The 23988-nt window shown below is 39.3% G+C and overlaps 1 protein-coding gene and 1 long non-coding RNA gene across 5 annotated transcripts in view; both read left to right on the forward strand.

Annotated features, from left to right (window-relative positions):
- Positions 1-4865: 4865 nt before the first annotated feature.
- LOC124256695 lies at positions 4866-7724 on the forward strand. Its single transcript, XR_006893042.1, has 2 exons — positions 4866-4975; positions 7371-7724. It is a non-coding gene; the product is annotated as an uncharacterized LOC124256695 (long non-coding RNA).
- Positions 7725-11440: 3716 nt separating this feature from the next.
- Positions 11441-23988, forward strand: part of LOC124256687 — a 28858-nt gene continuing 16310 nt past the window's right edge. The window contains exons 1-2 of one of the 4 annotated variants that reach the window (XM_046690658.1): positions 11441-11541; positions 20587-22062. In XM_046690658.1, coding sequence (XP_046546614.1) covers positions 11446-11541; positions 20587-21813 — 1323 coding nt within the window. In that variant the 5' untranslated portion in view covers positions 11441-11445 and the 3' untranslated portion in view covers positions 21814-22062. The other 3 variants (XM_046690659.1, XM_046690661.1, XM_046690660.1) reach the window with 3 other exon arrangements.

Raw genomic sequence — 23988 nt, forward strand, 5'->3', positions numbered from 1 at the left:
CAGGATTTGTGTACTTAATCAGAGGAGACGCTTGCAAGTGTGTTCAATGTGGTGATGTTCTCAAGAAGTGGGACACAGAGGATGATCCTTGGGTCGAACATGAAAAATGGTCTGCAAACTGTCCATGTTTGGCCCTGGTAAGAGTACCTCAGAAAGAGGTGGTCCGCTGGGGTAGTCATGTAGATTTACATGTGAAAGAGTGTGATGTTCTTGTACAATACTGTGTGTATTTGTGACTATTTGAGAATACATCAATATTGGTTGTCATTGGTTGATGTGGTGTATAAAAGTCCTAACAAAAGGTAGGTGAAGGGAGAGCAGAGCGGCACAGTGGAAGCGCACTTGGCTCATAACCCAGAGGACCGTGGATTGAAACCACGCTCTGCTAACAACATGTTTTTAGGAGTTAGAATTAGGGCTAGCAGATATCTATATAAAGGACAGAAACGGTGATTTAGCTTTATTTAACCGTGGACCAGTGATAGTGACACTTCATCTGAAACCTCTGTGTGAGAGTCAGTATTCAACTGGAACAAGAAAATGAACAGAAGATACTGGAGACCCTATCTGGACGACCCTAAGAAATGGACCAAATATTACTATTTGCAGGCTAAAGGATATCCCAATCCCTTTACTAACGTTGATGATTATGTGATCTATTATGAGAAGCAGGGCGTCAAGATGGACCTACCCCCTTCTACAGACACGTTTGCTCTCACGTCTCCCACCCAACAAGTCGTTCAACAGGCTAAAGCCAAGTTGAAGAGAGAAAGGGAAAGTGTCGTCCATAGGGAACACACAATTGAAGCAGTGTCAACAAAGCGAATGAAAACAGATTTTTAAATAGAGACAAAAAGCTAAATGTGTCATTTGTAGTAGGACTGTCGACGTGGGAACATCATTATGCATCCCTCTCCCGTATGCTCCAAACAATATGTTTGTGCTCATGACTTGTCCCGTCATATTCAAACAAAACATTCAGGAGAAGATATCAAGCAGCAGCACCAGCAGCAGCAATAACAAAAGCAGCAGCAGCAACAACAAAAGCAGCAGCAGCAACAAAAGCAGCAGCAGCAGTAACAAAAGCAGCAGCAACAACAACAAAAGCAGCAGCAGCAGCAGCAACCAGTACAACCACATTCATCAGAAAGTACTACTCAGTCTTTGGAAGAATTTAGACTAATACATTCATTCACTATGATCGTCTCAGGGCCCACCTCCTGTGGAAAAACCTACTGGATGGATGAACCTAATGGATGAACATTAAACCTTATCCTGAACGTATTTTTTGGCTCTACAAACGATGGCAGCCCTTATATAACATCATTCAAACCCATGTTTATCCCTATGTGGAATTTCATCAAGGCATTCCTTCTGACCTGGAAAAGGATGCGTTTCTGGACCCCCATGTGGTGAATGTGGTTATCCTCGACTACTTAATCTCGACAGCGAGCAAAGATCCATGCATTACAGATCTGTTTACGGAAGGAAGTCATCATCGTAATCTCTCAGTGATAGCCTTGAACCAGAATTTGTATTTCAGTAAGGATCCCACACAACGAAGAAACTATGGAGTCCTATGGTGTTTATGTTTTGAAACAACACAACAAAACGCACCATCCGTAAAATACCCGTATTTAACATCATGATTGTCAATTTCGGCGTGTAGTGTCACAGAATACACAATTCACATGCAATGCACGTGAAAGTTGGGGATCAGATAGTCTCAATGATGGGTATAAAAGGTTGATCGCTGTCCGTCGAGTATTCACTGTATTTGGAATATTGTTGACGAACGCAAAATGCCACGTCTAAGTGAAGCCTACCGTCATATCGCCATTGGTTTGCTTGAAGCTGGCCAGTCTCCACATGCAGTTGCCCTACGCATGAATGTTCACCAAAGAACCATTTCACGTCTCTGGGAGAGATATCGCCGGCAGAATGCGGTAGCAGATGCCCCTCGTCGTGGGCGACCTCGAGCGACCACTGCGGCGCAGGATCGCTACATCCGGGTACATCACCTCCTTCATTGAACAGCTACGGCGACCAGTACCGCTCGACAAATACCCGGATTGAGGAGGCTTTCTGCACAGACCGTCAGGAACAGGTTGAGAGAGGCTGGTTTACGTGCCAGAAGACCTTATTTTGGCCCTCTGCTTCAACAACAACATCGTCGACATCGAGTTCAATAGTGCACCAACGTTCAGGCCTGGAACCTACCGAATTGGCGTAGAATCTGGTTCAGTGAATCACGATTTCTATTGGAACGACGTGATGGAAGAATGCGGGTGTACAGACGTTGACATGAACGTTTCGCCGACGCTTGCGTTCCTCAGGTGGACAGATTCGGCCGGGGAAGTGTTATGATGTGGGGAGGGAACACCTGCCATAGGAGAAGTGATTTGGTGATGATCCAGGGCAACCTTACAGCTCAACGGTCTGCATCCCCAGTGTGCAATTTCGCGATATTTCATTTACTCATAAAGCCTACAAGATGTTTCAAAATAAACATATAAATACAGTTGAAATGCCTATATGCGTTTCTTTTTTGGGAGACTATATATTGCATTGAACAAATGTGTTATAAAACCCTTGAACTGAACCCGTATAATTTCTTTTACACATATGTGCGCACATGTTAGACTAGACTAACGTTTAGTCTCTGAATATATAATTTTGATAGTAACAAACAAAGCTATTTAAATTGAAAGGGAGTCCCAGAAGACCTGGGTGGAAATCTAGACTTCATTTAGAGCCTTAGCACTGCAGGGAGGACTAGGCTGTAGGGAAATAATATGGTTCAGGGACCGTGAGACAGGCTAATGCTAGACCAGCGATTTTGAATACAACTTGAGGAGGTATCATATTGCACCTTGGCTGAGTGAGACGAGGGAAGTGTGGAGGCAGCGAGTTTAATTCACCATGCCTCAACGGCGCACGCTTTGAGATTTGAGAAAAACTGATTTTCTCCAAAGGCGACAGAAAAGGTTATTGAGTATGGAAAATATAAACATTTTGTAAAAAGACATGTAGTTAGGGATAACCTCAACTCACTGTCAGAGGGGGTTTATATAGGTAGAATTGAAACCAGATGAAACTAGTCTGTGGTCAGCGGTCCAGTGAGATCGATAGTTGCTCTATGCTGATTGGTCCAAATTAATGGCATGATGTCATGGTGTGATGCTATGATATGTCATCCGTTTCCAATGGGGTACACAGTCATTGACCCCCGTCAGCCTGAGTCACACCGGAGTGAGGTCGATAGTTGCTCTTTGCTGATTGGTCAAAATTAATGGCGTGATGTCATAGTGTGATGCTATGATGTCACGCCGGATCCGTTTCCAACGGGGTACACAGTCATTGACCCCAGTCAGCCTGAGTCACACCGGAGTGAGGTCGATAGTTGCTCTTTGCTGATTGGTCAAAATTAATGGCGTGATGTCATAGTGTGGTGCTATGTCACACCGGATCCGTTTCCCAAGTGTGTGTGTGTGTGTGTGTGTGTGTGTGTGTGTGTGTGTGTGTGTGTGTGTGTGTGTGTGTGTGAGCCAGGTGTTTAACTGGGTCACCAACATGGCGGATTTGGGACTGTTTTCTCCAAGGTCATTGTGAGGTCATGCTTCTAGGCTATGCCTAATCACTTCACACAGGTGGTGATGACGTCATAAAATCAAAATGCCGGATATTCGTCTATTCCAGCCCCTATACAACAGTCCCCCGCCGTAATATTGATGGGAACACCCTCTGACATTGAAGATGCGCATGTAAAGACATTATATGATGCGCATGTAAAATGTTAATTTTACTTCTGCAAACATTCTTTCAGTCAGGACGGCTACATTAAATTGATAATATGAATCACATTCAAAATTGAAAGTTGCTTTTTTTTACTTTGATTCCAGGTTATGCTATTTTGAGAAATCAGAATATTTGGATAATATTAATGTCTGATGTCAGTTGTTGGACCTAATGACGGATCATGATGTATAAGGTTAGCGATTCTGTTCATGTGTTTTAAGACAAGGCACATACATGGCATGTAACACGTGGCATGTAACACATACGTAACACATTTTACAGCCATATTCTGCTGAAATACAGTCATGAATATATTTTAATAATTTTACGCTTTGCGATACAGGAAACATGAATATAGTGTACCTTGCCGCTCCAAACATATTGCCCTGGTACAATGCAGATCCATCAAAACGCATCAACGGGGGTGAGATAGCCTAGTGGTTAAAGCGTTCGCTCGTCACGCCGAAGGCCCGGGTTCGATTCCCCACATGGAGGCAATGTGTGAAGCCTTTTTCTGGTGTCCCCCGCGGTGATAATTCTGGAATATTGCTGAATCGGGTGGTCAGACTTGCTGACTTCGTTGGCACATGCCATCGTATTCCAGTTGTGTAGATTGATGCTCATGCTGTTGATCACTGGATTGTCTGGTCCTACTCTCGCTTATTTACAGACCGACGCCATATAGCTGGAATATTGCTGACTTGGTTGGCACATGTCATCGAATCTCAATTTCGTGGATAGATGCTCATGATGTGAATCACCGGATTGTAAGGTCCAGATTATTTACAGAGCACAGTCACATTCCTGGCACAGGGCTGAGTGCGACGTTAAACAACTAACAAACAAACAAACAAACTAAAACCTAACAACTCACAAACTCTCCACAAGACAACAAATCACTCGCGTTGAGTATCCTAGTGGTTAAAGCTTTGGCTTGTCACACCAAAGACCTGGGTTCAATACCAATTTCTGGCGTCTCTCACAGTGATATTGCTGGAATGTTGCTGGAATGTAAAACCACACACACCCTTTCTTGTTGCACAGGTGCCACATTCCCACCACTATCGCTGGAACTAACCTTGCCGTAGATTCAACCGACCCACCTGTCCAATTACCGTTACATTCACGGGACGGGCCCCTCTAGCTGAAGTGACCCCATACACCAGGATGAATCTAGGTACGTTACACACCCTCCGTGGCCTGCCTTCTGATTGTATGTTGTTTAATGTCGCACTCAGTAATAGACTACACACGGCGAGCAGGTGCAAGTCGCATAACCTACTTCGATCAAGGCCATGTTTCAGCCGATCATTTTACTCCCCCGTGCTGTTGTCATTTAGTGTGAAAGCATTAACCTGGCCTTAAAACGACTCGACTGAATACAAATACATGTACCCTAAACAATGCACGCTGGGATACTTGATACTTGATACTGGATAGACTGGTTTCAAGGTGTCCGTTTATACCGGGGATCCAGCTAAAGTGGATCCGGTTGCTTTGTTTAATCAGAGACCATATAATAGAGTCGGAATCATCTCAGTGAATGAATTAAGTCGTCCATGGCCATGCCGAATGTTGAAACAAACATTCCAGGCTTATGGCGACACGCATTTCGCGAATGATACATGTTCTGCGATGTTGTCAGTGGACATGTGCAAATGAGAGATAAGATAAAAATTAAGATTATTGTAATCAGTTTATTGGAGCTGTGCATGTAATGTTTAACTGTCAATCGCAGCCGGTGAAATACCGCTAAGGGAATTAACTCTCGGCTCGGATATTACGCAATATTGTTTACGTGGTTACCAGAGTGCTCATTTGCGAATGTCTGCGCATCTGTTGCGCATGTGTACCGGTAGAGGGAAGTTAGCAGCAGGGTGTCGATGTGTATCAGTAACATGCCAGGCCGTAGCGCTGATGGTTAGTGATAAAGTGTTGGGGAGGGCCGTCCCTCTATTATATGGTCTCTGCTTTAATCTGTGTCCCCGTGTCCCGATGGTAGTGATCGCATGACGTGCACTCATTCCTGCATAGAAAGTCAGAAAAGAATTGGAACATCACCGGATTCTGGGTGGGATGAAGGGTGCGTGAACATGATCACGAACGCATGGACGCACATGTATGGAGTGAAGTGAATGCTTACCCATTTGAATATTGACAAAGACGATAGAATATTTTCCTGGCCCACTTATACGATTACTGAAGTCCAGAACCAAATGACATAGGGCACCATTCATTTTTAAAAGAATCTGTATCCCCACTTCCCGATCCTACCCAGAGTTCCTATCATATGGTCCCTGGTTTGGGTATCTATCCTTTGTTTACTATGGTTCAGTTTGGGTATCTATCCTTTGTTTACAATGGTTCAGATTGAGTATATATCCTTTGTTTACAATGGTTCAGTTTGAGTATCTATCCTTTGTTTACAATGGTTCAGTTTGAGTATCTATCCTTTGTTTACAATGGTTCAGTTTGAGTATCTATCCTTTGTTTACAATGGTTCACTTTAAGCATCTATCCTTTGTTTACAATGGTTCAGTTTGAGCATTTCATTTGTTTACAATGCTTCAGTTTGGGTATCTTCCTTTGTTTTCAATGGTTCTGTTTGAGTATCTATCCTTTGTTTACAATGGTTCAGTATGCGTATCTATCCTTTGTTTTCAATGGTTCAGTTTGAGTATCTATCCTTTGTTTACAATGGTTCAGTTTGAGTATCTATCCTTTGTTTACAATGGTTCAGTTTGGGTATCTATCCTTTGTTTACAATGGTTCAGTTTGGGTATCTATCTTTTGTTTACAATGGTTCAGTTTGAGTATCTATCCTTTGTTTACAATGGTTCAGTTTGGGTATCTATCCTTTGTTTACAATGGTTCAGTTTGGGTATCTATCTTTTGTTTACAATGGTTCAGTTTGGGCATCTATGCTTTATTTACAATGGTTCAGTTTGAGCATTTCATTTGTTTATAATGCTTCAGTTTGGGTATCTTCGTTTGTTTTCAGTGGTTCTGTTTGAGTATCAATCCTTTGTTTACAATGGTTCAGTATGCATATCTATCCCTTGTTTTCAATGGTTCAGATTGAGTATATATCCTTTGTTTACAATAGTTCAGTTTGGGTATCTATCCTTTGTTTACAATGGTTCAGATTGAGTATCTATCCTTTGTTTACAATGGTTCAGTTTGAGTATCTATCCTTTGTTTACAATGGTTCAGTTTGAATATCTATCCTTTGTTTACAATGGTTCAGTGTGGGTATCTATCCTTCGTTTACAATGGTTCAGTTTGAGTATCTATCCAGAGTTTACAATGGTTCAGTTTGAGTATCTATCCTTTTTACAATGGTTCAATTTGGGTATCTATCCTTTGTTTACAATGGTTCAGTTTGAGTATCTATCCTTTGTTTACAATGGTTCAGTTTGGGTATCTATCCTTTGTTTACAATGGTTCAGTTTGGGTATCTATCCTTTGTTTACAATGGTTCAGTTTGAGTATCTATCCTTTGTTTACAAAGGTTCAGTGTGGGTATCTATCCTTTGTTTACAATGGTTGTAAAAGTGAACATTCTGTTCCAGCTTTTTTCGTCACGTGTGTCTTCGCCTCTGTGATACTTCTCCAAAGTGAAGAATTACCAGGGAAGGGAGGTAACCGTAAACAGCAACCCAACCCAGTGGTGACCAGCCTGTTTGCGAGGGCGTGGTCCCGGGATGCAGCTGCCTCGCCCCAGATGAGCAGACTCACTAGTTTCTGTGTGACAGAGGCGTGCATCAGGCTAATGTTGGAATATGAAAAAGTCGTCCAGCAGAACGGTTCGGGGGTTTATCCGGGCAGATTCGGATAGTTCATCAGCCTAGCTCCTGTACCACATCACAGTCTCCTCAATCGATTATCACAATCAGCATTAAAATTATTAACGGCTGATCCAAAAATGTTTCATAGCAGTTCTCCTGTTAGTCATGTTTCGTGACTGATCTACTAACTGATTTACTATTACATCTTAGCTGATCAACAGCTGATCTACTATTACGTCTTAGCTGAGCTACTATTGCGTCTGAGGCGATCTGATCTACTTTTGCGTCTGAGATGATCTACTATTGTGTCGTAGCTGATCTACTATTGCGTCATAGCTGATCTACTATTGTGTCATAGTTGATCTACTATTGTGTCATAGGTGATGTACTTTTGCGTCTTCTCCAACATGTTTCACTTTTATCTTCAGGGAGAAATGATTACAGTTAAACAGGTTATGTTATTCAAACACATTGCGTTTATTATTATACTTGTTTTCATTGTGCTACCAGTACTGTCAATTTAAAGCCGCCAATGTGACGTCATGGCAACGCCGTGTCACAACATTTGTATACAGTTGCATTGTGACGTCATGACAAAGTGACGTCAAAACATAATCTGTTAAGGAGATACACCACACTCCGGCACAGCGATGACTTAACATAACATCACTGCCACAGGCTAATTTGCATACCACGTGACCGGAATTTTCTCTTGTTTGTAATCAAACGCGCATATTCATAATAAGAAGAGACTGGACTCACGAAAGCTTTTCGGCGCTCTCTTCATAATGTTTTACATTGTTACATATATATTCTTCCACAACTGCGACAGTAAGGTCTATGACAGTACATATTTAGACATCAAACTGGCTGCATCGTTTGCTCTCCATCAGCTTCGATGACAGCACGTGGAGCCGTACAACCTATGTAAACAAAGGATCGCTACGCAAATCGAAATAGTGTTACATGTTTTAGGATATTTTCTCAATGAAACTAAACCATTCTATCAAAGATGTTTAATTAGTTGTGTAGACTCGTCAAAAATAAAAGAGTTGAGAAATATGTCAATTATATTGAATGGACGGTGCAAGATGTGACGAATCGTCACATTTTTCTGGCCTGTGGCAGAGATACTATGCTGGCTTGCCGCATGGAACTCTGGGTAGGAGAGTGGAGATAAACATCATGTGTTGGCGAATTTCCGGGTGTTATTGAGTATTTGAAGCACGGGAATATTTCATTTGAAACCTCCGGCCGACGCCGTCGGTTCATTTGGAAACATGAAAAACACGCCTTATCTGCGCAGTACAGTCACATCGCAGCAGTATTTTAAAAGAACCCAGTGGTCACAAGCCGAGACGAATTCTGCACCACGAAAACAAAATATGTAAGACTTGGCCAATTCGGTCTTCCATAGTTGTTTTATTACGTCGGCAACATTTCATTAGAGTCACGTGATGTTTATGCTTGGCTTTTCATTCTAGCAGACGATGGTCCGCTTAACAAGTTACGAGCTTTATTTAAAATTTATGAGGGTGTAAAATTGAATACGGGAGCTTTTATGAATATCCACACATCCGGGTGAAACACTGGGGCTGGTAGGGTAGGGAAACTGACTTAAATGTTAAAGATCCACTGCCACCTCTTCAGTAAAATATTTAAAACCCATAAAAAACATTGATTACTTGTCGCTTGAGTATGGATAAAACAATACGACTTATCTCACTTTCCTCTATTTCCTTTCATGTACGCTTCATCTCTCACTCCTGGTCGTCTTACCAGGTGTGTCTCATGCACATACGTGGGGTGTGAGTGAGTGAGTGAGTATGGTTTTACGCTGTTGTTTTGCAATATTCCGGCAATATCAAGGCGAGGGACACCAGAAATGTTCGTCACGTAAAAGAAGCCCAATTTCGTGATAATGCTGGAATATTGCTAAAATCGGTGTAAAACCACTCACTCACTCACTCAGGCATACCTCTCTGCTAATATACTGAGAGAAAAAAAATAAGGGATCGCATAAAATTTCAGATTTTATTCACGTCGAACATAACAGACTTGATCCATTGTTTTCAGCTTAAATGAAGAAAGTCAGTATGAAGCATGCCTTCCACGTGCTCTCCCAACTGTCTGGGCATACTTCCTATCAAATTATGTCATTTAGATATCATTCTCAAAGATAAATGTGGTCCTGTATATTTTGTCTTCAGTATATATATACTTATAACTAAATGTTACTATCACTATTAATACTAATATTCACCAGGCAGCGGTGACTTAATGCTCTTGAAATGTACATGTCTTAATTTCTTGGGCCATTTAAGAATTGAGGTTTTCTTCAAGGCCGAACCTGCCACTGAAAGTAGCACACCACCTCCTCACGATAATATTGGAAGAAGCATCTTTCTTTTCTCAAGTGTTATAATCACATCTTTGAGAGCTTTTGACGTCGAAAGGGGTGGCTGGGTGCGTTCGTTTGAAGACCCGGGTTCGATTCCCTACTTGGGTGCAATTTGTGAAGCCAATTTCTGGTGTTCTCCGTCGTGATATTGCTGGAATATTGCTAAACGCGGCGTAAAACTAAATCCACTCACTTTGACGTCGAGTCATTTTTCCATGTAAACTCTGCCCGTCATTCGTTTGTCAATTTGGCACCAAGGATGTCATATTACAAGGGACAAGCCATGGTATGTTTATTGTGGACAGAACTCTCGGTAAATGTGCATCATTTGAAATGATATAATGCAAAAACTAAATTAATTATTTGTAATATCTGTACAGTTTTGGCCATGAAACTGCTTGACAAACACTTTTTGAGCAAGACAAAATATGTTGAATTTCGCATAAGCTTGCACTTTAAGTTTGTCGATTTTCCGAATATCACATACCACTGCTGGTTTTACTGACTTGTCACAGGCATCTGACTCGTGGATGTTTTGATAAACCCCAAGATATCACGTCATGCCCAAAGTTTTCACCAGCACATAACTTCTTATAGCTGGAATATTGCTCAGTGCTGTCGTTAAACAACAAACAAATCAACCTTATATGAGGCTCTGAACGTGTGAGTCTTCCCTCCTACTTCTCAACAACGTGAAGATCCGGTCTTCAGAACACATGCTTGTAAAATGCGGCTAACGGGATCGGGTGGTCAGACTTGGTGAACACATGTCATCGTATCCCAGTTGCGTAAGTCGATGCTCGTGTTGTTGATCACTGGATTGTCTGGTCCAGACTCGATCATTTACATATAGCTGGACTGTTGCTGAGTGCGTCGTGAAACAACAAACCAACCAATTAAACAAATCATGTTTTACTTAAATTACTAACGCCCTTGAACGAATGCGGCTGGTAAACAGTCTTGCTGTTCCTTTGATCCTATCTATTTTAATACAGGAGTGTACAATGCGAGTTGCTGTGTTCTCTTTTTAGGTCCACCGGTAATTTAACAAGCTGGCTGAAAGAAAAGCTGACAGGGTTTGCTTTTTAAAAAAAAAATTTACGCCGCTTTTAGCAATATTCCAGCAATATCACAGCGGGGGACATCAGCAAAGCGTTTCACACATTGTACCCATGTTGGGAATCGAACCCGGGTCTTTGATGTGACAAACGAACGCTTTAACCACTAGACTACCCCGCCGTCCATGTCCGGTTTGCGCAGATCGTACGTTCCATACAACTAGTTGAGTGCATTACGATACTACACGAGTGAATTTCAAATCTCCTCTGTGCGTAATACTTCCTTTCCAGAATAAAACTAATGTTACGGTAGACGGCTACAATGCAGGTAACTATATATATAGCATGTGGTAGTTATTGCCTCAACAGATCACCATACACACTTTGATCAGCAAACAAAATGACCGCCAGGTGGATACAATCGACCTTTGATCACATAGTATATAACGTGTATAGGGAGGCGGAGATATTAATAATTACAATGGCAGTTTTCAAGGTAAGCATATTAAATTAGAAAATATCCAGTTAAAGACATGAATGGATGTTGTTTCATGACACTGACATACCGTTACAGCTCATAAACAGCTCATAAAATGGCGCAACCTCGACCGCCGCGTGGATACAATCGACCTTGAGTCGTATAAAACGTGTACAGGAAGGCTGAGGTATTGACAATTACAATGGCAGTTTTCAAGGTAAGCATACTATATCACAAAATATCCAGTTAAGACATGAATGGATGTTGTTCCACGTCGCTGACAGTGTTTGGCAAGTGTAATACTGGTTTCGTTGACTATGTTGTCAATGTGCATGCATGTCCCTACCACCACCACGGCGGCCGTAACGATGCAGTCACATGTGTTAATGCATCCGCTGAGCTTAACGCCTGTCAATATTCAAACCTTACCAGTTCAGAGCAAAACCGTACTTTATATAAGAAATACGGTTCGCTCATGTATATATATATAGAACGTCATACTAGTGCATTTGGATGTTTTGTATTGAACGAGAAGATGTTATGGGAGTACAGAATCATCGAGTTCGAAGAAGGAGTTGTTTCTCTGCTCCCATGACATCTTCTCGTTCAATAAAAAAACATCCAAATGCACTAGAATGACGTTCTATATTTATTATATATCCTCTTATATTGCATTAATCTGTTACTTAATAAAACAAATCATAGCGTAGCGGCAGGGGTTCAATACGGAATCTGGGGTGCAATACGGAATTTGACCACGCCATCCGTATTGCACCCCTGTATTGCTATCCTTATAAGTTTACATAGGTATATAACAAAGTGCAACATACTACAAACAAAAAGTATGGGAACACCCTAAAATATGATGTCCATATATAAATATACTTAAACGCTGAGACGTCATTTATACTCTAAGGTATATGCAACTTTTTGTGTGCTTAATGGGCACTATAAACGACATGTTTGAATATGCAGGGAAGCAACTGATTCAATAATTGTTGAGTTTGAGTGAACTGAAACACTTCATAAAAAAGTGAAAAACAAGGGTGCTGAAACACACCAGCGCCATGTTTGATTCAAACACCCAAACACAGCAGCCTAGTGCATGTGGAAAGCATGCAGTTTGTGGCAACAGTAAGTTGCAGAAAGTTCAGTGGTGTAACAGGCAGGATATCAAAAAATATCAGTGGTGTAACATGCATATTTGCTAACATTTAATTATTTCAAAAGAATAATTTAACAGTTAGACTGATATGTTATGATAACTGAAAACAGCTTTAATACCACTGTATACATAAAACATGTTCAGTATACAAGTTTTTGTATTGAACGAGAAGATGTTATGGGAGTACAGAATCATCGAGTTCGAAGAAGGAGTTGTTTCTCTGCTCCCATGACATCTTCTCGTTCAATACAAAACATCCAAATGCACTAGAATGACGTTCTATATTTATTATATATCCTCTTATATTGCATTAATCTGTTACTTAATAAAACAAATCATAGCGTAGCGGCAGGGGTTCAATAGCGGAATCTGGGGTGCAATACGGAATTTGACCACGCCATCCGTATTGCACCCTGTATTGCTATCCTTATAAGTTTACATAGGTATATAACAAAGTGTAACATACTACAAACAAAAGTATAGGGAACACCCTAAAATATGATGTCCATATATAAATATACTTAAACGCTGAGACGTCATTTATACTCTAGTAATGCAACTTTTGTGTGCTTAATGGGCACTTTAAACGACATATTTGAATATGTAGGGAAGCAACTGATTCAATATTCGTTGAGTTTGAGTGAACTGAAACACTTTTAGTAAAGTGAAAAAAAAAGGGTGCTGAAACACACCAGCGCCATATTTGATTCAAACACCCAAACACAGCAGCCTAGTGCATGTGGAAAGCAGACTTTCCATGCAGTTTGTGGCAACGGTTGCAGTTCGTGGCAACGTTTGAATCAAACATGGTGCTGGTGTGTTTCAGCACCCTTGTTTTTCACTGTTTTTGACAATGTGTCAACGAATATTGAATCAGTTGCTTCGCTGCATGTTATATGTGCCCCTTAAGCACACAAAAAGTTGTATTTACCTTATAGCATTAATGACCTCACCACGTTTAAGTTTATATATACTATCAAATTTTAGGGCGTTCCCATACGTTTTGTTTGCAGTATATAATACAATTTTGCCCTGAACGATCATAGTTAAAGCACGAAAGCTTTAGGGTCATTCTCAAAATTTGCCCAACGTTTGGTCAGTAACACATTGCTCTGAAAATATTGTTTCAATTTTTTTTCAAAAATCATATTATGAAAGAAAAATGTATTTTGTTCCTCATAATGATGTAAAATGGTGTACCTGTTTGTTGATTTTGGGACAAAATTGGGTTTTTATCATCATTTTGAAAGAAAAACCACTGTCAGTAGACAGTGACATTACTTTGCAGTACCATAAAGTTTAAATTCCAGGGTATTTATACATATTTTTTAAAGATTTAGAATGAAACACCAATATTAAAAACACATTCCTGCATGAAATATTGAAAACAAAATGAAAATCACATAATTACAATGAAAACAATGACTGTCCAAAATGTCACAGTCAGTGGTGTAACGAATATAAACTTGTGACATTAATAATTATCTCGTTTGAGTAAAAAATATGAAACACTAAATGGTCCCTTTGCTGATGACTTTCTTCTCGTGGCAGAAGTTTTGTGGAGGCCAAATTTTATTTTGATGTTGAAGTTTGATGCAGTTGGTAAGTCTACTTTATATCATAACTTTTTATCTAGTCAGTGGTGTAACGTTGATTTCTTATTCATGTGTTCTTTTTCATAACAATGTTTATTTAAAGTACATCAAAGTTGCTAAAACATCAACATTTATGCCAGGTCGTCTGTGGTAGGGAGCATTAATTGTTATAAAGTTAATAAAAGTGGGAATAGGTCAGTGGTGTAACTGTCAGTGATAAAACATGTGAAAATGTTACGTCACTGACAGTTTTTGTTACACCACTGACAAAAAGTTCATTTAAGTCACTTGTTCACAAAACTCAACTGCTTTGCATTGTATTTATCCAGTATATGTTATGACCATTAACTCATGTAAAGTCTGTGAAGGTAATTTGTTCTGGTATATTAGTATATAAAGTTCAGAAAAATCAGTGGTGTAACAAAATATGTCATTGGTGTAACAGTATTACTACAATATGTTCATTTTGTTGTGTTTAATATTATGTTCGAAAACCTTTTAAAATCTGAGTGTTCAAAAGTTGCTATTGAGCTGTTCAATTCTGTTAATGATCAATTAAAGGCAATTAATTTGAATTTATCGTTGAAGTTAATTCCAAAAAAATCAGTGGTGTAACAAAAATGTCATTGGTGTAACCATATTACAACAATATGTACATTTTATTGCTTTTGTACATTATTTTTGAAAAACCTTTTTAAAATCTGAGTGTTCAGAATTTGCTATTGAGCTGTTCAATTCTGTTAGTGATCAATTAAAGGCAATTAATTTGAATTTATCTTTGAAGTTAATTCAATAAAAATCAGTGGTGTAACAAAAAATGTCACTGGTGTAACAATATTACTACAATTTGTTCATTTTATTGCTTTTGTATATTATTTTTTAAAAACCTTTTACAATCTGAGTGTTCAGAATTTGCTGTTGAGCTGTTAATTATCAATTAAAGGCAATTAATTTGGATTTATATTTAGAGTGAGGTAAAGAAAAATCAGTGGTGTAACACAACATGTCATTGGTGTCACAGTATTCTTTGAATTTGTACATTTTAATCTTAACTGTTGATATCATTTGTTTTCCAATGCCACATGTTGGAAAGCCGTTCTCCAATGATGATTATTAAGTAATCCAAAGCATCATATGGCTGTTGATTTGGTTTACTGTTCCAGTAAGTTGCAGAAAGTTCAGTGGTGTAACAGGCAGGATATAAAAAAATATCAGTGGTGTAACATGCATATTTGCTAACATTTAATTATTTCAAAAGAATAATTTAACAGTTAGACTGATATTTTATGATAACTGAAAACAGCTTTAATACCACTGTATACATAAAACATGTTCAGTCTTAAGTATACAAGTTATTTCATAAAAAAATATCATATGTTACCATGACATTCTTCTCACACCAAGCCCTTTTTGCCAAATTTACAATTAAATATGTGAGAATAATGAAACGATTTAATTTATATTTGAAAATAGAAAAAGTTTGTAAATAATGACAAATGTGAAAAATTCCTTATCTGACATCAAAGTTTGAAAAAGAATACTTTTATGCTTGTTACACCACTGACGGTTTTTTTCAGTGGATACTTTAAAAAAGTTTATTTTAAAAATATTTTATTACTTTCCTGTGTGCAAATTATCATGACCGCATTTTTTAATGTGTTGACCATTCAAAACAATAATGAGATAATTCAGTATGATGCTTTGTATTTTCATATTTTTCATAGCACGAATTTGGCCTTTTTTTTAGAATGACCCTTTAACGTTATAATAGTTCAGGGCACAACTGTATATTATTACACTATACATGAACGTTATTTAATACTTACCAACGGTTAATCTAAGGTAGAAAACAAACAAAAGGATGATGTTGCCCGTGATGTTCAGAGCAAACTGGCGCGTTTGTTCTATTGACGTGTCCAACCCCCTCCGTTAAGACACATTCTACCGTTGACAAAAACGATAAAAGGTTTCGAAACTGTTTACGTTCAGGTTTTAAAACATCTTCTCTTTATTATTTCAATTACGAAGAATGAGGACATTTTGTATGGATATCCAATTTCTGTATATGCATAAAAAATGTCCTCATTCTTCATCTCCTCAACTTCTAGAATGCCAATCAAAGAAGTATTTCAGTTACACCTGTTGATTTCTTAGACTACATGTCGCACTTTTATTTCTAATGTAAGTTAACTCAGTATGTCTAGGTCAAGCTGACACGTAACGCAACATTCCAGGGTTTACAAAGAGGCTAAGTTAGAGATCACATTACCGCTGTTGTCACTGTCTAGTACAGTCTCCCTCAGTACGCCCCGTTTCTTGGTTTGCAGTTGCTTCAGTCAGCTGAAGGAAACATTACGTTTCGACGGAAAAAATGTCTCATCTCAACTCACAATTAAACAGCAACACGGCAACGTTCGCTAAGTTAGCCTATGTCCGTGCAGTCCTATACAATGCATCCGTAGAGAGTCTGGATTTACTACTCTTAACTTACGTTGGGAGTAGAAATGCGACATTCATATTGCTCCATATGGTTGACGACCCGTGAAGGTCTGGGTTAGAATGACCCTCCAGTAACCCATGCTTGCCGTAAGAGGCGACTAACGGGATCGGGTGGTCAAGCTCGCTGACTTGGTTGACACATGTCATCGATTCCCAAGTGCGCAGATCGATGCTAATGTTGTTGATCACTGGATGGTCTGGTCCAGACTCGATTATTTACAGACCGTCGCCATATAGCTGGAATATTGCTGAGTGCGGCGTAAAACTAAACACACTCACTCACACATATGGTTTACGATAACCACACTGATATGATCAGTTTATTTTAAAATGTCATAACATGACAACAATGGTCAGTCTTTCAATCACTGTCCGTGTAATCATCAGTGTCATTGCTCTAAGCCAGTTCCTCATCATTCAGTTTCCCAGCAGAAGCCTGTGTTCATGGAACGACAAAATACACTCATGCACTGAGTGCAAGTAGGTACAAATATGAGTTTGCATTTGCAGTTTTACGTTTCACAGTGCAAATTCTAAATGCTCCAAATCAAGCCATGTATTGGGTCACTTGACCAATGACTATTTTTTAAATGGACACAAGTAAAACGATGTGAAAAAGTTGGTGGAATTAAAACTTGGAAATCTCTAATTTCTGAGGCAACCAAATTAATTTGTTTCAACTTTGCTTCTTCTTGTAGAACAACTCATGTGCTGTTTACCTGTTTTAATGTCTGAAATAAATACCGATTTAGAGTGAAATGAATTGACATAGACGAGGAGCATTGCTTCATCCCATCATTCCTAGAAATCCAGTTACCAACCATGAATCTAGTTTCTTACACAAGATGTGGTTTCCTCCGTCACCGTGTACGATAGGTCCTCTGTCAGAAAAGTGTTTCATGCAATGACATCTTCAATTATCAGAATGCCCTTATTGTAAGATAGACACAGAACATCATTATGTTATTGCTATCAATGTTATATTGGCATGTGATAGATCTCCCCGTTGTCAGAACGTTATTCGAAATTCATCGACCGCGAAATCCATTACGACTTCGGATTTGTGAAAACCGGTGGAAAAATATACAACAAATAAAAAAAAGACAGCTTCATACATCTACTTGTCACCTACGTACGGCTGACAACAGTCGAAATCATTACAAACATGATAATATATATTTTTTACAAAGACTTTTAACGGTACGTGATCAGACCATGTGGTCAGCAAAAATAGCTGGACATATCAAAGGATTGCAGTAGTATCACGATGCATGTGGAATTGTTTGTTTGCCGCCCGGACTTGATCGTTCCTATTCATCCAGTTGTTTTTGTTTACTGAAACATAAAGGTGTTAAGTTTCAGAAAATGAGAGCTTCAATGTTTTCTCTTCACCAAAGAACAAAACATGCTGTTCATAGTACATATAATGATTGCATTATGAAGAAACTATCAGACTGACTACCACTCGAAGTGAAGTGCCTGAAGGCAACAATGGTCGTTGATAAAGTTTATATATTTAGGAAGCTGCGCATTCATGCAGTCAAATGCCACGTAAATCCTACTGGGTAAATAGTTATTGCACCTTTTATTTGTTTTTGTCATTTTGGTTTTCTCCTGTCGAATTGGTTCGACAACAGCATGGAGTGGATTAAAGGAGAGAATGTACAGATATACACTTCCGTAGTACACATGGAGAAGTTGCGCGTATAGTCTCTTCATATAATGTCTCCTTATAATCTGTCCATATAATCTGTCCATATAATCTCTCCATACAATCTCTCCTTATAATCTCTCCATATAATGTCTCCACATAATCTCTCCATATAATCTCTCCATACAATCTCTCCATAAAATCTCTCCATATAATCTCTCCTTATAATCTCTCCATATAATCTGTCCATATAATCTCTCCTTATAATCTCTCCTTATAATCTCTCCATATAATCTCTCCATATAATCTCTCCTCATAATCTCTCCATACAATCTCTCCTTATAATCTCTCCATATAATCTCTCCATGTAATCTCTCCATACAGTCTCTCCTTATAATCTCTCCATAAAATCTCTCCATATAATCTCTCCATACAATCTCTCCTTATAATTTCTCCATATAATATCTCCATATAATCTCTCCTTATCATCTCTCCTTATCATCTCTCCATACAATCTCTCCTTATAATCTCTCCATATAATCTGTCCATATAATCTCTCCATACAATCTCTCCATACAATCTCTCCATATAATCTCTCCATATAATCTCTCCATATAATCTCTCCATATAATCTCTCCATATAATCTCTCCATACAATCTCTCCATAAAATCTCTCCATATAATCTCTCCTTATAATCTCTCCATATAATCTGTCCATATAATCTCTCCATATAATCTCTCCATATAATCTCTCCATATAATCTGTCCATATAATCTCTCCATATAATCTCTCCATATAATCTCTCCATATAATTTCTCCTTATAATCTCTCCTTATAATCTCTCCATATAATCTCTCCATATAATCTCTCCTTCATGTGTATCACTTCTGAATGCCATTCAAAACTCGACCAAAAGCCGGATAGTAAATTTTAACACATTGGGATTTAAACATTATAGTTTGGGATGTAAGTATTCTGATGATGTTTTGATGAAAGGACAGAGACAAATATCCTGAAATCCATCGACAATATCACACGTGTCGCAGAGGTTACACATGTTTCTTCAGTGAAACGTTTGTGTCACCTACCTACTTCAATCGGTAAACGATGGCAGGAAGTTCTAATCAAGAGGAATTTAAGAGCCAATGAGACAGAGATATATGTAAAAAACATTCGAAGACAGGTTTAGTTTTGAATACGCGACAAGTAGTACCTTTGGAATAATTCGAAATCTCTGCGGTCCAAGTTTTAGTTGCTGTAACATTTAACCTTAGGAAGACACCCAGCATTTGGTGTCAAGCCCTTGATTGACATCCCTGTCTGTCAAGTGCTACCCAAAGTGAGTGAGTATGGTTTTACGCCGTTTTAAGCACTATCCCAGAAGTACCAGAGTGCGCTACACTCGAGAATAGAACCCGTGACCCATGGGGTTAGTCCCACCTGCCAAGTTTATTTCATGTGCTGACAGATAATCCCGGACGGTGGATTACCGTCTGTGTCTCTGATGTGCCGACTGGTAGTCTGAATTGGAAAGTTGATTACCGGACCGGACAAGTCGGTGTAATGTAAGGTTATATCTTTATAAGGGTTATAAGGTGAAAAAGATAACAGGCGCATATTTTGATAACATATTTTATTAACAATGCTTCATAACATGATATTCTGACATTTATAACAATATATACACAGTAAGGATACATATCAATTACCAGTAAGATGCGACACTCCATCGAGGTACTGTATGGTTACCTCACCGCCCCCAATGAAATAATACTGCGCATGACTAAGTTTGTGTTTTACACCCCAACGAAGCAGGCTAGCTACACTCTGCAAACGTTCGTAGCCTTACGAACTTCTTAAGCCCATTCTTAACACATTGGCTTCGATCAAAGTTAACAATTCTTAGAGCTACGAACGTAACGAGAATAAGGGCCCTGATTCGTAGTAAATTAGCCAAAATACTTCCCAATACGATCTATTATTAACTTTATGAACAGAATGCTTTTGATTTGCTGGAATGTTATTTTATGCCATTGTAAGCAATATTTCAGCTACATATGGATGATCGGTACATCATCGAGTCAAGCAAACTTTAGACAGAATTGGCACAATCACTGCAAAAAGATGTATTCTCCGATGTTTATGATTTCAGAAATTCAAGTCATCAGTTCTGTTCTTAACGGTCGGCGTTTCAGTTACCTTTATTGTTATCGCCGTCAACCACTTGGAGACTTACTCACGGCCTTCTGGAAAGAGAGTCCCAAACACACTTGGCCACAGATTGACCACTTCCGGAGAAGACGTTCGATCTGAGAATGGCGTAAAAATATCTAAAGGTTCAAATGGAGACTTGACCTTGACCCCAATGTTAGATGGGAGACAATCCAAGATGAACGCTCACCATATGTCAGTCACTAAGTATCTTATATATAGATGTGCTAAATCTAATGTCTGTGGTGGATGGTCCGATAGACTAAAAGGCATTTTAATGGGATTCTACATCTCCATGGCAACGCGGAGAAAGTTTGGTATCGACATAACATCTCTCCCGTGTAACCTGACGTCATTCCTAACACCGAACTCTGTTCCCTGGGATGAAGCCCGCTTTGAAGCCTCGCGAGATGACAGGTCAGTAGGTGTGTACAATGAGATGGGCAAAGTCAGCTTCATTAGCAAATCGAGAACTCTGAATTTTAGCGCCTGGTTGAAACATGACATTGCATATTTTCTTGCAAATTTGGACTATGTTGATGCCCTCAAGGCCAACAGAGTTCATCGGAAAGAATTCTCATGGATGGAAAATAAGACAAGGGACCAAGTCTTTGCCACAGCATACAAGACTCTATTCTCTTTATCCGCATCTTTGAAAGAAACCCTATCCCGGTTTCTAGCAAGAGCTAAACCAAACGGATCATCGAAGCTCGTTTGTACACAGATTCGACTTTTTAGAAATCCTTCAAATCCAAATGACAGTACAATCCCTAGGGGAGCTACGATGGCAGATGTTCAAAAGATTTGGCAATTCTTTCGAAATTTTAGTGATCCTTCAACATACAAAATATTTGTCACTTCCGACTCCGAAACTGTCATGCAACAAGCCCGGACGTTATTTCCAAGCCAAATTATGGAAAGCGAAGGAAAAGTGTCTCATATTGAACGGGACACTGATAGAAAATCTCGGTGCGATGGCTGGAAGAAGGTCATCCTTGACCAGCATGTGTTGATGTCGTGTGACGTTCTGGTGTTGACGTTTAGTGGTGTAGGGCGGGTGGCAGCGTACGTCAGGGGGACGTCAAAAGGCCTTCACTGTATGGTCGAGCATAAACTGGTGAAGTGTTCGCCCAGCGAACTCCGCTCGCTGTTCAATGTGTACGGATAACTTTATTGTGTTCATCAGTCTGTTCAGTACACATACTCATGGAAACAAATAAGGGAATACATGAAAGCAAACGTGTTCCTATATTCTTTTCCAGGTTTCCATGTTTTGTATTGCACTGTGGGTGAAAAGCCGGAAAAGCATAAGGAACACATGTCCTTTCATGTGTTCCTTTTATTTGTTTCCACGAGTATATTTATAATCGATCTCACTTAACAGTAAAACCTTCTACATATATGACATGTTCTTTAGGTAAGAAAGGCTTGCTTTCACACCACAGTATTGTACTTCCAAAGTGACGTTGTGGAACCTTTGGACAACACACACCGTGACAGGAACACTGACTTTGTGTTCCGGCGTTTATAGGTGCTTGACTGTGTATACTGTATTTAATATGGTTCATTTATGCAACGGGCGTTTGGGTAGCCTAGTTGTTAAAGCGTTCGCTAGTCACGCCGAAGGCCCTGGTTCGATTCCCCCACATGGGCACAATGTGTGAAGCCCATTTCTGGTGTTCCCCGCCATGATATTGCTGGAATATTGCTAAAAGCGGCGTATAACGCAACTCACTCACTCATTTATAAAATATTTATATCAGTCAATGACAAAAAAATATTTGGTTAGGCTATATGTGTTCAGTGGGTGAGTGAATGAATTTGTAATTACACCGCTTTTAGCACTATTCCAGCAATATTAGAACTTGACTTCACACATTGTGCCAATGTGAGGAATCGAACCCCGGGCTTTTGGCGTGACGAGTGGAATGATATATGTAAAATGAGCGTTTGCCATGAAGTACGGTAAATCGTAACAACGTAGACTGACGTTTTCATCAGTAACATGACATAGAGTGAAAAACTCCTCAAACCTGTATTTAATGGTCTCTCGTAGTATGCAACAATAACAAGTCTTGGAGGTGGATGATGGTTACAAATGCAGCTGTACCCAAAAAGCCTTATGTAACCTTTTTTCATGCATATAATTTGAGAGGCGCAGCATAAGAATTGGCTGTTCTTGTTAGTGCTTTAAAGTGTTTATTTTCACTTTGTGAAGTTGATTGGAACTTGTGCAAATAATTAGGTTTCCGGGCAGTGTTATTTTTTGTGGAACATGTGCATCTGAATTATATTGATTCCTTTACCATTGAATAGACGACATTCCGGTGAATACAGTAAGTTCGACTGGAAAACAAGATTGGTCTGGAAATGTTTAGGCATATATTCTTACCCACGGATTAGACAATGTTCTGGAAGCTGTTTTCATATGATCAGGGGGAGACAATCTCGCATTACATCTCAAAGCACAAGAGGACAAGCTTCTTATCTGTGTTAGATCACTTTTCACCTTGGATTCTCAGCCAACGCTTATTTTGGAAGGTTGAGTAGTACTGCAGCAAGGTGACTATTTTCATCAGTCTTTATTACTTTAATCACTGCTTTTATATTGCACTGCTATTGTCAGTGTATAGCCATTTTATTTCACGCTGTGGTTATATACCTTTGTATTGATTGGTAAACTTTGGTACCTTTGAAATACAATTGTTATTTTTTCCCTTTGTTTGTGGTTGGTTTCACACCATGTTTTTTAACAGGGTGGTTTACAGTTAACTTATTGGTCCAACTTTTGAATCTTCATGTAACACCAGAAGCATGCAAACATTGAAATCACTTACAAAAACGAATAGAATGGTACATAGTATTATTACTTCTCAAGTAAAGAAAAGGGGCGGCGTGGTAGCCTAGTTGTTAAAGCGTTTGCTCGTCACGCCGAAGACCTGGGTTCGATTCCCCCACATGGGTACAATGTGTGAAGCCCATTTCTGGTGTCCCCCGTCGTGATATTTCTGGAACATTGCTAAAAGCGGTGTAAACCACACTCACTCACTCACTAAAGAAGGGTAACAACGTGTATCTGGGGAATATGTCAAATCGAGGAATATGTATAACGTATGTCTGACTCAAACCTCAGGGGATATGCTGTATCAATGTTAATGAGGTTATTACTTAGAAGAGATTTGACAGATGATGACATATATGAGTCAATGTCTGGGAAACATTATATTAGTTAAACCATTTGTGTGATGTGTATTTTATTTCTTTTACATGTAAAAAGTGTTGGAGTCAACTGGGTAACACCAGAAATGGGCTTCACACACTGTACCCATGTAGGGAATCGAGC

The sequence above is a fragment of the Haliotis rubra genome, unplaced genomic scaffold, assembly GCF_003918875.1.
Source record: "Haliotis rubra isolate DU_JTF1 unplaced genomic scaffold, ASM391887v1 Scf635, whole genome shotgun sequence".
NCBI lineage: Eukaryota > Metazoa > Mollusca > Gastropoda > Lepetellida > Haliotidae > Haliotis > Haliotis rubra.